The sequence below is a fragment of the Rhamphochromis longiceps genome, linkage group LG17 (assembly GCF_057381845.1).
Source record: "Rhamphochromis longiceps isolate RC_006_pf linkage group LG17, R_longiceps_female_GT1.1, whole genome shotgun sequence".
Lineage (NCBI taxonomy): Eukaryota > Metazoa > Chordata > Actinopteri > Cichliformes > Cichlidae > Rhamphochromis > Rhamphochromis longiceps.
In genome coordinates this window covers 8,777,247-8,797,367 of record NC_140573.1, presented here as the reverse complement: position 1 = coordinate 8,797,367, position 20,121 = coordinate 8,777,247, and the positions used below count along the sequence as shown (strand labels likewise).

The window sequence follows — 20,121 nt, the reverse complement described above, 5'->3', positions numbered from 1 at the left end:
CAAATTGAGCTGTTGACAGCAATGCACAGCAATTTCACGTTTCTCTCCTGTGTCTGTTCCAGGGTCCCCCTGGTCCACATGGAAAACCAGGACAGCCTGGACCACCTGGACCCAAGGTGAGCAGTATTCTCCAATAGGAGAAGGAGTGGGATGTATAAACAGCACTCTGTAAGAGTACCACACAGAGTTCTGGCTAGTACACTCTCTATGGGTGTGGAGAACGTCTCCTCACAGCCACAAGGGGCACCACTGAACCCAACACACAGGCCAGGGATGTTGTTCAGTTATACTCTGCTTTCACACGCTTTCATTAAAAAGATCTAGCCATATGCTTTTAGTCACCTTGTTTTGTAAAGAAGTGGAAAACCCATGGCTAAGTGCTGGTTTGTTTGAAAAGGACTCGTCACATTAGTGGGTTTTGATAACCATGTCGTCACTGCTCTCGTAGTTGGGGTGCTCAATCCATTGGCTGTGGCTGTGGATAAGGAAATAATGTGTGGTGTAAATTAATCGGAAGCTTAGTGATCGGATTTTGCTGTTTTAGCCGACTTTTCAAAATGTACTTTAGGAAACTACTGAAACGAGGAATTGGCTTTAATGCACCATCAGTGCATGTGGGTTATTGTATAAAATACGTTGAGAAGACAGTTGTACCAAAAAACTGTATAAATACACTCAACCTGCCATTTTTTATTTTTATTTATTTTTTATTCTTATTGGCAGTAGATCTAATCATGCTATTCATCAGTGCGGCGTCCTGATTTCATGCTGTCTTCTCCTGACAAGGCCACACACAGCGTTTCTTGACATAATGGCTAGTTCAGTTAGAGGCATGTCAAGAGTTTGTTTTTAAAGGATAGTTGTACACAGTTGTTAGAGTCTGCGCTTTGCGTCCTTGAACATTAAATCAATCAAGCACATCAGCAGTGATGTCACTAAGTGGCTTAGTTATCTGAGAAATCCTGCAAACTCATGGAAATTTACTCTTCTGTAGTTAAAGTTTTTACTATATAGCAAATGGCATCAATTATAGCGACTGACATGCTGTTCCCTGAAGAGAAGAGAGTGTGTGCAAGAGGAATTAAACACAGCCAGATGTAGGCAAGCATGATAATAGCAGGCCTGTATATTGACACCGTGCACCAGGAGGAGACAAAGGCGGTTGTTTGTTTAAATGATACCCTTAGCTTAGATCGTTATTACCTTGGGTTTAACCACAGGGCATAATTGTGCCAGTCCTGGCTCATTAACCATAGCACTGATTTCATATAAAAAGGGGGAAGAAATCCAACAGAAAGCGTCACTGCTAAGCTTTTTCCCCAGCTTAGGACCAGAAACATCGGTAAGGCTGAGCGAGAATGTGGGCAGCGCCATGCACATGTTTGTGGTGGCTGTATTCCTTACTGTCTACCCACAGAGTGGCTGCCAAGACCAAGCAATCAATCAACAAACACTCCCGCTACAGGAGTCAAGCGAAGCACGAGTGGTTGTCCTACCCATCCCTCTTCATTGCTGATTGCCAAACTTTCCGACAAGCGAATGCCTCTTCACTTTGTTAGTACACGGAGAGAAGAATTCTATTTATGAGACTACCAAATGTTGTTTTTCTTCCTTGATTGTTGAAACAGCACAGAGAGGTGGATTTATTCTGTATCACCTCTGACCTTGCTGAGACGCTGAGATTTGGCTAAATTCCACTGATCAGCTATTATGCAACAGCAGGCCACCTGCCGGCTTTCTGTTCTATCAGCGTTTACTCCCACACTCATGTGGAAAAATAAAAGAGTATCTAATACCATAGTGACCGGTCAGTGAGTCATTCTCAGCCCTGAAACCCTTTGCGGAGGCAGGGAAGCGACTGAGAACCTCTTTGTCTCAGTTTTGGAAAACATCTCTTGTTGAAATGTGTTTTGTTTCTAGGACACTGGGAATATGGTTACTGACTCTGAGCCAATCTTACATTTTTGAAGCCTAATCTGAAATGTTATAAAGATAAGCCCTTAACCTGAAAGAGCCTGTCAGGCTATCGACTTTATGCTCAGCCGACTGTTTTTTAAACAGGAAGGAACTGGTTTTATGATATGGCAGGATTTCTCTTCTCTCACTCGCTTAGCCTTTGTATGCCTCATTGGGTGTCAGTCAAAACTATGGAAATATGATGCTTAAAAACACAGGCAGGTAATCTTTATTTGCAGTGAGTGTAGACGGATAAGAAAAATGTAAAAAATGGGATTTACCAAAACGCTTAAATCAGGGGTAGGCAACTCCAGGCCTCGAGTGCCGCTGTCCTGCAGGTTTTAGATCGCACCCTGGGTTAACACACCTGAATCAAATGATTAGTTCATTACCAGGCCTCTGGAGAACTTCAGAAATGCTGAGGAGTCATTTAGCCCTTTAAATAAGCTGTGATGGATCATGGACACATCTAAAACCTGCAGGACACCGGCACTCGAGGCCTGGAGTTGCCTACCCCTGGTTTAAATGATCTTCTTTTCCTTCTGAACCAAGTTGTGATGAGTGGCACAACCATCATTTATGTGGCACTCATCAGTCTATTATTAGCAAACAATGAATACCAGTCACATTTAAACAGGTTACTTATGCAAAGAGAAGGCTAAAATAAAGATATCATGCGTACAGAAGGGAATTCACAAACTGATTTAGAAAAGGCAGGTACTTATGCAGTTGTGGTAAAAAGTTTACATAAAACGATCGTGGGAATGAATGTTGTGGTGATTTGGGGCTTTTAGTGTTTGTTTGTTATTTTTTTAACCGTTCTTTGTCCAGGGTGGAATGACTACAAAATCTTGAAAGTCTGGAAAAAGAAATTGCTGCTAAAGTTTGAATTTATTTTGGATTTCCTGTAAAAAGTATTTAGAGGCACCCCCATTATTATTGGATTAAATGTGCCTTAGCAAGTTGCAGATCAACCAGATGCTTTTTGTAGCCATTAAGAAGCTCGTGGCATAATCCTGGCTGGATATTTGACCATGTTTCTTGGCTCGGTAGAGTTTGTTTACAGTAGTTGGTTTTGTGGCACAGACTTGCTTTTAAGCACAGTCTACAAATGTTTAATAAGGCTGAGACCAGGGCTGTAGGAAGGCCGTTCAACTGTGGACAAATCGCTCAAAGTTTGTGTCATTTGACCCTAAAACATTTCTCTGGAAGATATCTAGCTTCTGCATGTGGGCAGCAGCAAGTTTCAGTCACGCTTGAAGATGTCAGTCGCCTTTCAGTCTATTGTGATGTAAATCTCACTTCACTGTGGACAGTGACACTGGTGTTCCAAGAGTTTCCAGTTCATGGCAGGGCTTGAGCTACCCTGGGAAGTTTTACTTGTGTACAATTGTTTGATCTTAAAATCTGCAGTTTTATAGAGATATCGCCAATTAGTTTCTGGAATGGCCTTCCTGACACCGATTTCTGGTTGTTTATGTTTGTAGGTTTCCAGTCATTGGAATAATCACACAATCTAATCAAACAGGTTCAATTCAGTCAGTTTTCTTTACATTTAGTTCCTCCTCTTACTCTCCGGTATAGTTCAGTTGTAGAAACATTCCTCAATGTGATCTATGACATAAAAATAAATAATGCAAAGAATGGAAAATTGTGACGTTAGAATGAAGCAACATTCCCTTTGTATAGTTGAAAGCATTTTGATGCCTGTCTGTTCACCTCCACATTTCAGTACATTTGTCTCTAAAAAAGAGGGTCTGTCATGCGTGTTCAGCTCATCATGCATGTAAAACACATTTATTAAACTGTCACAAAATATATTTGACTCACTCGTTTTCTTAGTATCCAAACCCAAATATTTTTCACAGTGTGCAAAATGTTGTGCTGTATTGCTGTTCCCCCTGCTTTGCAGGAACGGCTAACTATTCCTCACCAGGAAACTTTAGTGTTGACAACAGCAAGTTGGAATGTCAGATTAAGTATTGGCGCTAAAATTATGTGACAGTCTACTGGCATTGCATCTTTAAGGCTGTCTGCTGTCTGGAGAATATTACTTTTAGTTGAATCACAACAGAAAAGATGTTCTGACCTAAATCTATTTCATACTGGGGAGGAAAGGCATGAGACCTCTGGCTGTTAAAGAGCAATATTGCTGTTCTGGAAATCCCTGCTTTGCTCCAGCTGCTTGTTTGGAGTCAACTGTTTCTTTCACTTTAATAACCAACTAACTAAGTAAAACAGACTAAGAGCTACAGTATGTTTCGTCTTCATTAAACCCATCAAAGACTCACAGGTGATGCTTGTCTATTACACAGATATGTGTGTAAGTTTTTGAAAATTGCCTCTTTACACTGCTACAGCAGATTATAAATAAAACAATCAAGATGTCAAATTACTTATGAACCCCGGCTGAAGGTTAAAGCCTCTGACTGTCATCCTACACCAGATGGCTTTGAATTTGGTATGCTTTGCTTTTTCATACCATACAAAATGCTGCATGCAGACCAATGAAAAAAGGCGGTAATCAGCTCCTTCCTTCCTTCCTTCCTTCAGCTGATTTTCAGTTTTTAGGATCTAAAATTACTTCTAAATTTCCCAGAATGTATCTAATGAGTCATTCTTTGTTATAAGTCTTTGCAGATGTCTTTTATGTGAGATGAGCATCAAATTCGGCATCAGACTCACTCCTTTACCCCCAATATTGTTTTTCTGGTTGCCACCACCTAGCCTTTTGCTGACAGCTATCTTAAGGGTTCACATACATTTTTATACACATACAGTGTAAATCAGGTAATCAAGCACTGTAGCCTGCATGTTATGCATGCTTTTTTTCTGCATACTTATTTTTGGACCTCTCAAAATCAGAATCTTTATGTATACTATTTTTGAGGTGTGGCAATATCTGGATTTGCGTGTCAGCAATAGATTATAAATGCACTGAGTGCCTGACATTATGACCTTGTGACCCTGTTTCTGTTCTAGGGTTCAAAGGGAGACCCTGGGCTGTCTCCAGGTCAGGCTCCACCAGGAGAGAAGGTGAGGAATCTGCCACTGGTCTCTGTGTCCGGCTCTCTGTCCCTCTGCTCTTTGCTATGTTTGTCTCATGACCTCACGAGTCGTCACCCCCACCATTTCACTTACTGGCAGCTTTTGGTTTATGATGTGGGATTCTTTTTTTTTCTTTTTTTTTTTTCTTTTCAATGTTGTGAAATGATCCCAAAATGTTGACACAGTTCATACAGTAGAGTGAGTACTAAAGATTATTCAGCAAGCCCGTGACAAGTCACAAAATACTAAACAGTTTTCATTCATGATGATGAAAAACAGATTTTTCATTTAATTTTACGAGGCGTTTTCAGCATAAATTCATTTTCAAATACTGCAACAATGACTTTGAGGGTATGGTTTTCTTTATCCCAATGAATTCATTCTACATTGACTTTAAAGCCTTTTTTATGCATTTCTGAGTCATTTTATTGTCACTGATTTGTCTGACATCATCACGGCTGGCCTTTGCTTAGTCTATCATCTCTTCTGTCTCATTTTCTTCTTCAAACATGATTACAGTAATGATATTCCTGAGAAGCACTGCTACATTTTTTTGAAGTGATTAATATCCAAACATATCCGTCTTCCCTCAAGTTTAAGGAGCTTCGCATAGCAAAGTATCATAGCTCTCTTTAAATCCTCGCTGGGGTAAACAGATTAATGTGAAGTTTCAGTAGGGTTCGTCCAGTATTACTTACAAGTTCATTTGTAGTGCAGTGCTGTTATCACTCTTGTACCTCCATGAGACTTAAAGATGTGTGCAGCTGCGAGTGTTGTTTCACACTGTTCAAAATTGAGCCAACAAAAGAAAGGAATGCTGGGAGTTATTTAAAACACTGAGGAAACATTTTGGAAATAGCAAGGAAATCTTTTTGTTGCCCAGATGCAAATTTAGGGTTAGCAGAACTGGGGTAGATCCATCTATGGGCATCTTGACAGTTTGGTGAACATGAAAGTGAAGAAATGTTGCAACAGGCTAGTCCATTTTGCAGAAACCTCATTGCATCAATTCATAATGATACTCATTAGTCTGTATGGCCTTGGATGCTGGTATTCATGCTCCTAATGACATGATGGATAGTTTCCTGGGGATCTCCTCCCTGATCTGCATCACGGCATCACTGAGTTCCCGACAGTCTGAGGTGGAACATGGCGGCTTTGGATGGACTAAAACATAATGTCCCAGAGATGTTGTGTTGGATGTAGGTTAGATGAGGCCAGGAACTGTCTGCATGCTCTCACTAGATGAGACCAGGAGGAAACCATGGGACGTCTCCATGCTAGCACAAGGCTAACACAGAGACACAGACAATCATTCACACTCACATTCACACCTACGGTCAGTGTAGGATTGCCTGTTAACATAACCCATGCATGTCTTTGGACCATGAGAAAAAACTGAAGCACCTGAAGAGAAGAAAACATTCAAATTACGCACAGAAAGGTCACTGCACTACCATGCACTGCGATTATAAAAAATCGGGGTGTTTTAATTAGAAAAAATGCTGGTTAAAATCTGTTAGCCAAGTTAATTTCTCATATGCACGCTCAACTTACCTTTATTTAGTTTTTTTTGGGTTTTTAAAATCAAAATAAGAATATTTTGATCTCTATATCATTAAATCTGAATTTTCACTGTGTGGGCTTTTCTTGTAAAAGTGATGGCGAATTAATAAACAGATGTTTCAGTCCTTACTAATAATGTTTAGCAAGAAACAACTCAGCTGTCCAAATGATGAATCACAGTGTAATTCCCTTGTTTACTTTGCGCTGCTACCTCTTTTTGTGTATGTGTAAGTCAAGTGTGCAGTATCGTAACTGAACTCAAGCAAGTGTAAGCTGAGTCTTCTCTGAGTGAGCACAGGATTAAACCAAAAATGCTGCTCCCCTCTAAGATGGCCAAGCTCTTGACAACAGGACTCAGTCACATCCATGACAGCGACATAAATAACAGATTTAACAAGTGGCAGCTGAGGTAGCACACAGCGGGATTAGCCGGCCACAGCCACAACAGGATGGACGCGAACAGGCAACATAAGATCCTTTTTATGAGCCAGAACTCTATTCTGAGATGTGAGGAGAGCGATCATGTTCACGTTGGTGTTAACTGATGCCTAATTTTATATCTAACTGGTCAATCACTGCCTATTTTGCTTGCTCTGGCCGCCCACATTTCTCATTTTAACCAGAAAAGCTATTTCCTTTTTCTAATATTGCATCACTTTCATGAAATATTCATTGGTGTAATGCTTTTATGAAGCTTTAGTATTGAGTTAAACAATATTTCATTTATGGCATTTAATAATGACTGTGCATGTGTTGTACTGCTTTCTTTTTCCTTTGTTTTATCAGGGTGACAGAGGATCTCCAGGTCGTCCTGGACCCAATGGATTTCCAGGCTTACTGGTAACATTTATTCTATAAAACTGCTTGTGAGATGAGAGCATAAAAGACTTTCAATCTGTGAAAAAGTACATGTTTATGTACTGTATAATGTCATTTTGTTGTTTTATAATTCTTTAAAAAAAATCACTGGGAGCACAACTTTTATCTTACTTTTACCATTTACTGTTTCCTTTCAATCCTTTGTATTGAGGTGAATCAGTGTGGCCCATGTCATCGCTGCTTGCCACAGTTCTCCGTCTACAGTCTGTGTTTCTTTATATTTTCATTATAAACTAACAGAAAGAAATATATGAGTCCATCTTTTCTTGCTCATTTTCCCCTCCTATATCTTTACTTTACCGTGTGAGGTCGATCCTGTTTCTTCCTCTCTGTCTCAATCAGAGCTTGAAGCTGACTGTTAGGACGTAGTGCTGCTTTGCTCAAAGCTAAACCTGGCTTTTAAGGTTTAAGGTCAGAGGTGATCTGAAAGAGGAAAACGACCTTTCCCTGGACCGTGGGATCAATAGCATAGTCAATATTCCATTCCATTCCATTCCATTTCAATTCAATTCAGTTGTATTTATATAGCGCCAAATCACAGCAACAGTCGCCTCAATGTGCTTTATATTGTAAGTTAGACCCTACAATAATACATTCAGAGAAAAAACCCAACAATGATATGACCCCCTATGAGCAAGCACTTTGGCGACAGTGGGAAGGAAAAACTCCCTTTTAACAGGAAGAAACCTCCAGCAGAACCAGGCTCAGGGAGGGGCGGGGCCATCTGCTGCGACCGGTTGGGGTGAGAGAAGGAAGACATGATAAAAGACAAGCTGTGGAAGAGAGACAGAGATTAATAACAAGTATGATTCAATACAGAGAGGTCTGTTAACACATGTTGAGTGAGAAAGATGACAGAAAAGAAAATGCTCAGTGCATCATGGGAATCCCCCAGCAGTCTACACCTATTGCAGCATAACTAAGGGAGGATTCAAGGTCACCTGATCCAGCCCTAACTATATACTTTACCAAAAAGGAAAGTTTGAAGCCTAATCTTAAAAGTAGAGATAGTGTCTGTCTGCCGAATCCAAACTGGAAGCTGGATTCTAGGAACAACAAGTAAGCCTGCAGTGCGAGAGCGAAGTGTTCTAATGGGGTGATATGGTACTGCCTTGGGTACCAGACATCCACTGTCATGCCATGCTTTAAAACAGAGAATTTCATAGATGCAGTGACGGGTAAAATCAAAAGCATTGATACGTAATTATCAACTGACAGACTTAAATTCTTTTTAGGCTTTATAGTTTTACTCAAAGCCACACATCGCTGCTGTTGTGTTTGAGTTTTTCTTGGCATGACCCCATGAACTCAATAGATTTATTCTGTTATAGTAGGTGGTCCTGCTCCTCACATGGCTGTATCTACAGGTAGCTTCTTGATGAAATTCTGAATCTGGTTTCCACATAGTTGGCCTTAACCTTGAATCCCAAGAGGCCACATCAGTGTTTGCAGTAGCTAAACTTAATACATCCAGCACACCCCCTGCGGCCCATCAGGTATTTTAAGAGGAAATGACTGGCCTACGCTCTTTAGCCCTGCATGGAACTTTTATTGGGCGTGAAGGTCATATGTCACAACCTCGGAAGTACATGACAGAGACATTGATACTGTTCAAGAAGCCCTCTTTCTTCCCCGAAAAAGACACTGACCTGGCCCTGACCTTGTGTTTTGTCGCTGTAAACATCTGTTGTTGATAATCACGTCAAAAGCAAAAATAAAGCGCTTAAGAGGAGAATAGCTCTGATTTACTCAACAATAAATCCTGTTTAGCTTACAAAGAAAACGTGCTTACTTAACTAAATGTGGGATTTTGCTGTAGCCCAGGGCTGGCTTTGGACCAGAGTCACTAAACTGTTTCCACTTTAATCACTTTCTGCAGAATGAACATTTTTTTTTGTGTTTTAATTGAATCACTTTGTTTTAAAACCACACAGAACTCAGAAATGTGCTGTGGATGTTTTTATAAACTGTCCTGATGTAAAATGGGACACCGACTTGTTAAAACTAGATGGCACAAACTGAAAGAAAACTGTTTAGAGCAAATTTCTCAAACAGAGATGTCACATGTAATAGATTTTGTTATATATTGTTTCATCACATGTCCTTTGGCCAGTCCCAAAAAGTGTGCCTGCCCACAGACTTTCCCACAGAAACATGAAGCTCAAACCATTATTTTCACTGATACAAAACTGCATAATTTCTCATGTTTACACAGGACATGCAGGACGTGCATAAGGTTACCGACCCAAGTTGAAAGCATTATCTATGACTTGGGAAATTTTAAAGTAGTAACACAAAAACTGCCCACAGGAAATCCATCCCACTGTTTTTTTCTTTACTTCATTAAAGTGATTAACTACCCTTCTTTTTTCTAGTTTTACTGTTGGCTCTTCTTGTTTAGTGCACTGCTTGGGGTCTGTCCAGTGGGGTGGTTGGTTAAACTCTTTGAACCTGACACATAGATTCATGGTTTCCAAGTAGTTGAATCCTACTGAAGCTGGTAATCCCCTGACTTCATCCGCATGCTTTGTTTCAACACTCAACATGATATTTTGATTAGACTGACTGCTCTCTAATAGTTCACATTCGGCGTACATATTCTTAATTTAGCATTTAGTTTTTATGCCTTTTAATGCTGCTAGCAGGGCAGCTTAATTACTCTTAGTTACCAATTTTTCAGTTGAAATTTACTAAAAGTACTTGTTTCATTTTACTTTTTAAGGGTCCTAAAGGTTATCTGGGTCCACCTGGACCACCAGGAGAACAAGTAAGTAGTTATTTGTGTTCATGGTTTGTGTTACAGCCCAACAAAACTAAAATTGTTAAATTCAAGGTAGCTGGATTCCGGCTAGTACTTTGTCACAAAAATACAAATAGGAACTGGGTTGGTACACACATGCAAATGAACGAATGCAAAGATGAGTGTGTGACAAGCCAGTTATGGTAGTCCTTCAGCTGTCCCTTATAGTAGCTGGTTCTTTTTATGGCTCTTTTTATCCCTCTTAAAACTCTTCACTTTCTCAAACAACGACAATAACAAGAATGAGTCACATAACAGTGAACAATGAGCTGAAGTAAAAGCCAGAGTGAGATAGTGAGGGATGGGGTGTATTGGAGGGGTGCTGAAAGGTGCAGTTAGTAGACGGAGCTGTTGGGAATGAACAGTGCTTGTTTTATTCCTTAGCTGGCACTGCTACTAGAAGTCTGCGTTTCTCCCCTTTCACGTTATCCGTCCGCTAATCTCCCTATTCACCGTTCATTCTCTCTCTCTCCCTTTTCCTCTCTCGTCACTTTAGGGCATACCAGGACTTCCCGGGGAAGCTGGAGCTGCAGGTTACCCTGGCAGGCAGGTGCAGTGAAAAACACACAAAAATTGTTTCTCCATCAATCCTTGCAGATTCCTTTATTGCTCTATCGAGAACTTTACTAAGAGAACACAGCCACAATAATGTACACTAATTTCTGCTGACCTATGCACATCAGATGCTTTGTAGTCAACAAAGTCTCCCTGTTTTTCTTTGTAGGGCTCAGCCGGGCCACAAGGTAGCCCTGGCCCTAAAGGTGTTCGTGTAAGTATAAGGTGTTTTCTGCTATTTTTTTTTCCTTTAGTATTACTACATTGAACTCTTTCATTTCCTGAAAGGATTAGGACCAGAGTTTCAGGCTGGCTCCACAGTGACTGAAATGCCCCAAAATAGGAGAACAGAAGAAAGACCGTAGGTAGAAGAGGAACAGATGAAATCAGAAGGGGCCAAATGAGCTAGCTAGAGAATGGACTTAAGAGGAGCGTTGCGGTCCCAGGAAACAGGATAGCTAGGATCACAGTGTCGGACCGAAGCTGGCAGGGTGAGAAGGAGCCACAGAGGCAGACAATGTGCTGAAAAGAAAGATGTTTGAGCAATGAGAGAGGGTGGAAAGGGATGCAAAAAAAAAAAAAAGGATGACTCGGAAATACTGATTACGTTGTATGCTAACTGACATACAAACCTGAATGCAGCCAGTCTGAATTGTAGTACAAATACTGAGCAGCTTTAGGGTTTTTTGCTCGTATTTTGACAGTTTGGTTGCAAAAATGAGGCTAAAACCAACTTTTTAATTTCTTATGGCTCCAACAGATTTGTTTTTGGTGTATGTTAGCTTGTAATGCAGGACCAATTATGATATGAGAACACTGTTCATGATTTAAAATCAGATTAAAGATCCTATTTGTTTTTTGTTTTTTTTGTTATTGGTACAAAAATTTAATCGATCATTGGTCTCAGATACTGATCCTGTTTGCATTTTTACTCACTGGAAAACTCCTTGAAATTACCTGTAACACTGATGAGGAATCTGTGCTCAGACTGTTCCTGAGCTACATTTACCTTGAACAAAGAAGAGTTTGGCCAGTGAAACCAGCTATTTCTCCCATGTTTCCCACAGGATGCATCAGGGCCACACATGTCTTTTAAAATCCAGAATTAAATTTTAAAAGGATAAAAAAAATCCTCTGACTGTGTCATCTATTTTTACCCAATTAGGCACTTTCATGTGGTGGCTCTGTACTCCAGACAAAGATGTTCAAGCTGCGACCGTCCTGATTGTTATGAACTGATTTCAGTGGCAAATCGTTTTTCCTGTGCTGCCATCAGCACAAAATAAGTTATTCATGTTAGCCAAGATGAGCGGACATGACCCACATCTGATGCAGAGTGCAAAAAGTCAGATGCAGGAAAAGGAAATCTAGTCAGTTTCCAAAATAAAAGACTATGCGCAGCTCTGTTGCTGAAATATTATTAGTGCATTTGAAGGCATTCAAGAACAGTGCACCAGACAAGCTACTATTCTTCTGCTGTCGTTATTTCATAATGACAAGTTAATGTAAGCATTGTGCTGTGTTAATGCAGCACAGAATTTTTACTTTGTTGTGATGTTTTTCTCATTTTCAGGGTTTCATTGGGCCTCCGGGCGATGCTGGCCCACCCGGGCTGGAAGGGGAGAAAGTGAGTGATGTTTGTTCATTTCCAGTGTGCAATTTGTCAAAGTCTCTATAAACATGACACATTTCCCATCACAATTTTTTTATTTACCTCTAATAAATCTGTAAATATCTTATCTTTCACCTCCATTTATTTTCTGTTTATTCAAACTTTTCCCCCCATCATTAGGCTACAGAAAAAAATATTTTCCATTTAGGCAGTCAGTAATTACTGAACACATTGCTTCATTCTTGAGAGGTCAAAATCTAAGAAATCCCGGTGTTTGTAGTTTTGTTGTGGCTTTTTCACATCAGCTTGTTTTATGCCAAGAGAACTTTATTCAATGTGATGAAATGCATTGTTGAATCCTCACCTAAAGTAGGCTGTATTGAGAACCTGTGCGACTTTAATGGATAATTTAAGCATCTTATTTTATGGGCTTATTTTGTTTTACGGATTGCGGAGGAGATTAGAAGAGCTGTGGTTGCTTAGGCTCATATCCTCTCTAATTCTCTTTCCAGTCATTTCAATTTCAATCCTAAACTTGCGTGAGAAATCTAACTGCTTGTTTTTCTTTTCTAGGGCATACCTGGACCTGCTGGAAGACCTGGCCCCAAAGGAAGACATGTAATAATGAATCCATTTTGGTTTTTTCCATACTTAACAGTTCCCTAAATCTATACTTTTGCCCATCACGTTGATGGTAAAAACTGCTGCTATCCAGCTCATCAGGTATACAGTATGCCAGTATAAAGCAGTACTGCATATCCACACAGACCCCAGAAGCATCCAAAAGAGGCACATTTGTATCCTGCTGCTGTGAATGTGCTAAAGCAGCAGGAGGCGGGTTTGATAGGACATCGAGAGAAAAGAACAAAGAGGACTATTACACATGTATGCATACATACAATACAGTGTTCAAGATATAGCAAATTACATGCATCTTGGCATATTGTCTGCAAGTTTGTTCCAGGGTGGCCTTGAATAAAGTTACACTCAGAGACAGATGGAATGTCTAGGTTGGGCCCGCACACTGTGAAAAGTTAATGTTTTAAAAACAAGCCTTCGCTTCTCTGTATTGAAGTTGCCAAGCGGGCAAAAAGCCCAGTGACTGTTTTATCAATTTTTTTTTTTTTCTTGGAACAGTGATGTCTGGCTAATACGCCGGCTAATCTTGCCTCATTAAAAAATGTGCTTTTGCACATTATGTCCATGTGAAGTTAATCTTGAATAATTACTTTGGGAAATTGCACGTTAAATGCTACATGTAAAGTCAATTTTTAAAAAAAGGTTTGCTATGCCACGCACGACAGAAAGCACAGAGCCGTTATGGAGAAAGCAGAAGAAAAAAACTACTCTTTTACCTCTGTGGAGGTGCTACTCTCTGCAGATTGAGGGTAAAGTTAAAAATGGTAGTCCCGACTTTCTTAAATTAATTGTGGATGTATTTGCCCCGTAGGGTGTCATGGGGGATGCTGGGGAGAGGGGGCCTCCTGGTCCAGATGGAAATGAGGTGAGAACTTGTGCCCGCTTTTTGTTCAGTATGTCCAATACTTACTTCAGTCTTCTGTCTTCATCCTTGAACTCTGGCTTCTTCTGTTTGTGCTGTCTCATTAGAGGTAGCACAGGTGGACAGTGTCTCATAATACTCAGCTGTAAAATGTACAGTTATATGCGTATGAATAATCCTAGCTTTACTGAGAGTTTTTTAGGGTTTTTTATGATCAGATGACATAAATATGCTTTGTTACTCCTGTATTGTTTTGAGAGTGAGACAAACGTACTTATGATGTTCCTCCACAGGGCCCTGTTGGTGGGGCTGGCATAAGTGGCTTTCCTGGTCTAAGGGTGAGTCTGTATTTTTTTTTTTTTTAGCAGCAACATGTTTTGTTTGATTTAGATTTGTGAGTCCGTTCTTAGACCTGTGACTCACAAGGCTCAGTTTTGTCAGTTTTATCTCAGGCCTATTGTGTCTTATTCCACTTGTCTTAGTGCTTAGATTGGGATTGGCTCATGAGCCTCACGACTGACAGTAGTTAGGAATTTTCACGTCGCAAGCTAATTCTTGGTTAGATTCCCTGTATCGTTTAATACGGGTTTTGTTTTCCTGATGGCAGTAGTGTCTTTTCTGTTGTTCTCTTCCATTGTACGTCAAGATATGTGGAGCTGAGGTGACCTGAATGCAAGGCACAAAAACAATGTAATGAAATAAGATAACATGCCTTTATTTAGGCAGGTATAAAAAGTCCCAAAGTTTAAAAAGTAAATAAAGGACCTACAGAGAAATCGGAGATGCACATCAAGGAAAATGAACGGACGTCTTGAGGCAAGTTTACAAATACTCTCAGAAGTGCCCGGGGAAGACAGATGGGTGTGGACACAGGTGATGATATCTACCAATAGGTGACAACTAGACAAGGTAAGACAGGAAATAAAAGCAACACAAGGGAATAAAGGCTGACTTTCAAAGTAAAATAGGAAAAACATGTAAGCAAGAAGACTTCACCCTAACTAAATCAGAGGCAGAAGAGACTTAGGGAGGAATGAGCAGAAAACCACTGAGGGGAATAAAGGTGATAGGTTTGTAGCTTGTACCTATCCGCTGGAACGTTGAAGACAATATAATTACACTGCAAAGCAAGACACAAGCAGGCTGGTTTACTCATGCATGAGGGAAATCTGGCTGGGGCCGAGTGTCGTCCCACCACCTAGCCTCCGTCAGACTCTCAGCCAGGCTCCCCATAGCACTCCTTTTATTGTGGTTACATGAATATGCATAGGGTCATTAACATATGACATCTTACATAGGTATACATGTGAACAAAGAATACTGTGTGTGTGTGTGTGTGTGTGTGTGTGTGTGTGTGTGTGTGTGTGTGTGTGTGTGTGTGAGGTCCAGATGTGACCCTGTGAAGACTCCCCAAAGCTGGTGCCAGGAGTCTAGCGGTCCATCTGAACAAAAGGCTCTTATACTTAAACAGATATACGTGTGTTTGCTATACCATATATCAGCAAGAGAAGATACGGCCTTTCCTAGGAGGTGTGTAATCTATGCCGGAACACTCTGTAGAGGGAGTGAACGCACTCCCCCTTCATGCTACACAGAGCTGTTACTTTAGGATGAAACATCCTTTCAATCCACCAATGATTATATACACTTCTAAGCATATATGAGTAAATATTTCTAAGCATAAATGACAATCAACAATACAAATCTAACAAAAGGCACTCTGATAAACTCAAAACAGAGGCCGAAACCCAAGAAAACACCATTCAAAACTACAACAATACAGGCCCACTGTAATACAATGAAATCAGGAATAGGAACTCAATAATTTCAAACTAGGATTATTCACAGAACCAGGACTGAAGCTTTAAAGCTAGAGAAACCCAGAGAACCCAGAGACACTGTAAATCTACCTCAACTATGGAGGTCATCTGATTGGTTCATTTGATTTATTTGTTTGTCCGCTACCTCAAAGAGGTATTGACATATTTGCATACAAAGTGCACCAGAGGTGGGGCTTGGCCCAATTCAAAAGGTGATTAACTTCTGGAGATGATAAGGATCTGGATCCAGGAATCTTTGGAAGGATGTTTTACTTTTCTGAGCTCTTCTACATCCAGAAAGTTAATTCATGCCTGATGTGGAGGAAATTTTCAGCTTTGGTGTCTCGTCCTCCTCTTGTTGTGTTTAGTAGAGGCCAGGTGACTGTCAGTGGGTTTCTTTTTGTTTATGCATGTTCATGCTTTAACCACTGGTAAGGCCATAAGTAAGGGACTCGTATAAATAGGATGTGAATGTGATGAGATTCACAAGTCAACATGGGCTTACATGTTAAAGAGAGCCAGACATTGGAAACCTTAGTGAAAGCGAAACTTGCCACATGCAGACAGGGTGTAGAGAATAAAGAGAATATATAGCTGCCTGCTTTGTTTTGTTTTTTTGGTTTTTTTTTTTTAGTCTAATGTCAGGTTGAGTGTAGAGTACTGGAGCTGAGCTTGTTGTTTGCTGTTAAAGGGTAAAGTGAGTTACAATAAAGAGGTTAAAATACATTTAAATTAAGGAAAGACCATCAGAGGCCTAAAAGAGAACAAGCTTTTTTTCCATTACTGCAGAATGCAGTATCGTGTGTCTATAGTTACTTCCAGATGTTCACGTCAGCCACCCTGATCCAACTGTATACAGCACCTGTCCCGTGCTTTCAAGTGTCGTTTACACTGGTTTGTGTTCCTCGTATCTTTGAATTTATTGGGGATTTTTGAGGGGTCACTGAGTGGCGCTAGACACAGCTGGAGGAATGATTTCTCAGCATTCACCTCAGCTACTGGCTGTAAGTCACTCATCCTACTGAAACAGCCAGACAGGAAGTATGCACACACCATCTTCAAGTGTTTTGGTTAAAAAAAAAAAAAAAACCCAAACCTAATATCATGCAGAATTTTACATGTGCTATGCAAAAATAAATAGTTGCTTTTGATTATATCAGTTCTGCTAGCCATGGCACTTGCTGTGTTTAACTGATGACAGGTCTCATTCAGAAACTGCAGACCACTTGGTGTAAAAAGAAAAGGATGTGACACTGATTTACACACTTGTATGTGTGTGAATGGGCTTTCCTTTCCTTTCCTGTGCCTATTTAAAATTAGCTCAAAAAGTAAGGAAATTTGTGTTTTGTTGATTATTCCTTTGTTGCCAACAATGCTTCTTGGCAAGATATAAGGGAAATAAACAGGCTTTTCAACAGTATTTAATAACAAAGAAATACCTTTTGAAGTTTGCACGAATTCCTACCAAAGAAAAACAGTAAATTACATTTCTGACCAAATGAAATCAAGGTGCCACCACGTTTTGTTCCTTCACAGTTGTATCTGACGAACTGCGCTTCACTGTGTTCAGTGATGTTCATCATAAGCTCCGATGTGAACGCTTTAACACTTTCAGGTTGTGTTGTCCGGAGCAATGTCAAACGCTACTACTCAAATGAAGTCAGTGATAAGATAGTTTTCTGCAATTTATATACTTTTACTCAAATGCAAAAAAGGAGAAGGTAACTGACTTATTAATAATTAAAGCTGATGCAGTTCTCAGACAAGTTATGGCCAGTAAGTACTTTTGAGTAATCATACTAGAGAGCCCAAATCCCCGCACCTCTTTAATCCAGCCTTTGATGTAATAAATCATATTCACTCAACTTTCCAGCTGGGTGATTTTGACGCTGTATGAATCTCGCAAAGAACTTTAATTTGACATCTAAAACTCATTTTCACGTCTCACTGTCAGTCACACCGTTGAGGCTCTCGTTGTGCTCACTCATTTATTTAAAAGCCTATTGCACGTGGTTAGAACCTTTACTCGAGTAATCGCAGAGAGAACATAAACAGCAAGTGTTCCTTCTGGTATGCACTTGATGTCTCTGCCAGTGTGTGACTCGGCAAAATGTGATGCAGCCCGACACTTTTTCATAGCCTGAAAGAAAAACAGTAGGGCGAGATGGAGACCAGAGTAGTTGTAATAATACCCTTGTTTTTTCTCTTTACAATTCTTCCACCATGTTTTTTGTTGTTGTTTTTATATACAGTGGGGCAAAAAAGTATTTAGTCAGCCACCGATTGTGCAAGTTCCCCCACCTAAAATGATGACAGAGGTCAGTAATTTGCACCAGAGGTACACTTCAACTGTGAGAGACAGAATGTGAAAAAAAAATCCATGAATTCACATGGTAGGATTTGTAAAGAATTTATTCGTAAATCAGGGTGGAAAATAAGTATTTGGTCAATAACAAAAATACAACTCAATACTTTGTAACATAACCTTTATTGGCAATAACAGAGGTCAAACGTTTACTATAGGTCTTTACCAGGTTTGCACACACAGTAGCTGGTATTTTGGCCCATTCCTCCATGCAGATCTTCTCGAGAGCAGTGATGTTTTGGGGCTGTCGCCGAGCAACACGGACTTTCAACTCCCGCCACAGATTTTCTATGGGGTTGAGGTCTGGAGACTGGCGAGGCCACTCCAGGACTTTCAAATGCTTCTTACGGAGCCACTCCTTTGTTGCCCGGGCGGTGTGTTTTGGATCATTGTCATGTTGGAAGACCCAGCCTCGTTTCATCTTCAAAGTTCTCACTGATGGAAGGAGGTTTTGGCTCAAAATCTCACGATACATGGCCCCATTCATTCTGTCCTTAACACGGATCAGTCGTCCTGTCCTCTTGGCAGAAAAACAGCCCCATAGCATGATGTTTCCACCCCCATGCTTCACAGTAGGTATGGTGTTCTTGGGATGCAACTCGGTATTCTTCTTCCTCCAAACACGACGAGTTGAGTTTATACCAAAAAGTTCTACTTTGGTTTCATCTGACCACATGACATTCTCCCAATCCTCTGCTGTATCATCCATGTGCTCTCTGGCAAACTTCAGACGGGCCTGGACATGCACTGGCTTCAGCAGCGGAACACGTCTGGCACTGCGGGATTTGATTCCCTGCCGTTGTAGTGTGTTACTGATGGTGACCTTTGTTACTTTGGTCCCAGCTCTCTGCAGGTCATTCACCAGGTCCCCCCGTGTGGTTCTGGGATCTTTGCTCACCGTTCTCATGATCATTTTGACCCCACGGGATGAGATCTTGCGTGGAGCCCCAGATCGAGGGAGATTATCAGTGGTCTTGTATGTCTTCCATTTTCTGATGATTGCTCCCACAGTTGATTTTTTCACACCAAGCTGCTTGCCTATTGTAGATTCACTCTTCCCAGTCTGGTGCAGGTCTACAATACTTTTCCTGGTGTCCTTCGAAAGCTCTTTGGTCTTGGCCATGGCGGAGTTTGGAGTCTGACTGTTTGAGGCTGTGGACGGGTGTCTTTTATACAGATGATGAGTTCAAACAGGTGCCATTCATACAGGTAACGAGTGGGGGACAGAAAAGCTTCTTACAGAAGACGTTACAGGTCTGTGAGAGCCAGAGATTTCCCTTGTTTGAGGTGACCAAATACTTATTTTCCACCCTGATTTACGAATAAATTCTTTACAAATCCTACCATGTGAATTCATGGATTTTTTTTTCACATTCTGTCTCTCACAGTTGAAGTGTACCTCTGGTGCAAATTACTGACCTCTGTCATCATTTTAAGTGGGGGAACTTGCACAATCGGTGGCTGACTAAATACTTTTTTGCCCCACTGTACTACCTGCATTTTTTTTTAGGAATGGCTCTATTTACACTCAAAGTACTTGTGAATGTGTCCATGAAGGTAGCAATCATGATATTGAAGACAGACAGGAAATGATGGGCATTGCAGTTCAGTAGTTTGCACCAAAGTCATTTAGCTATACTGGACTGTGACTGTGTCAGGAACTAGATTAACTTTCTAGATTTATACCTTCTCATCTATTCTTCTGAAGTTACTTTGAAGTTAGAGTGAAATTAGCTATTGGTATATGTCTTATTGCAGTAGCAAGGAATAACAGCTGTCTACACATAAACTACGTGGTGAAAAAAGGGACACCTACACGTTACACCTACAGGAGATACTTAATCGCTTTAACGGCATAAGCACATAAGCTACCAGAGGAGGCCCAACCCTTTTTTTGGTATGTAGCCAATCAGATTTGGTGTGTGGCTAACAGAGGTACATGTTGTTTGTGGCCAAGTCTAAATTAAAATGCACTAAATCTTGTCTGGGTCTGAATTGGAGGCATTTGAAGTGGCGCGC

At 40.6% G+C, this 20,121-nt stretch overlaps 1 protein-coding gene across 1 annotated transcript in view; it reads left to right on the top strand.

Moving 5' to 3' along the window:
• Positions 1-20,121, top strand: part of col24a1 (collagen type XXIV alpha 1) — an 88,219-nt gene that overhangs the window by 23,013 nt on the left and 45,085 nt on the right. Inside the window, exons 5-14 of the mRNA XM_085387357.1 lie at positions 63-116; positions 4,939-4,992; positions 7,357-7,410; positions 10,172-10,216; positions 10,746-10,799; positions 10,974-11,018; positions 12,378-12,431; positions 12,990-13,034; positions 13,867-13,920; positions 14,211-14,255. Coding sequence (XP_085243483.1) covers positions 63-116; positions 4,939-4,992; positions 7,357-7,410; positions 10,172-10,216; positions 10,746-10,799; positions 10,974-11,018; positions 12,378-12,431; positions 12,990-13,034; positions 13,867-13,920; positions 14,211-14,255 — 504 coding nt within the window. The remainder of the gene's footprint in view (positions 1-62; positions 117-4,938; positions 4,993-7,356; positions 7,411-10,171; positions 10,217-10,745; positions 10,800-10,973; positions 11,019-12,377; positions 12,432-12,989; positions 13,035-13,866; positions 13,921-14,210; positions 14,256-20,121) is intronic.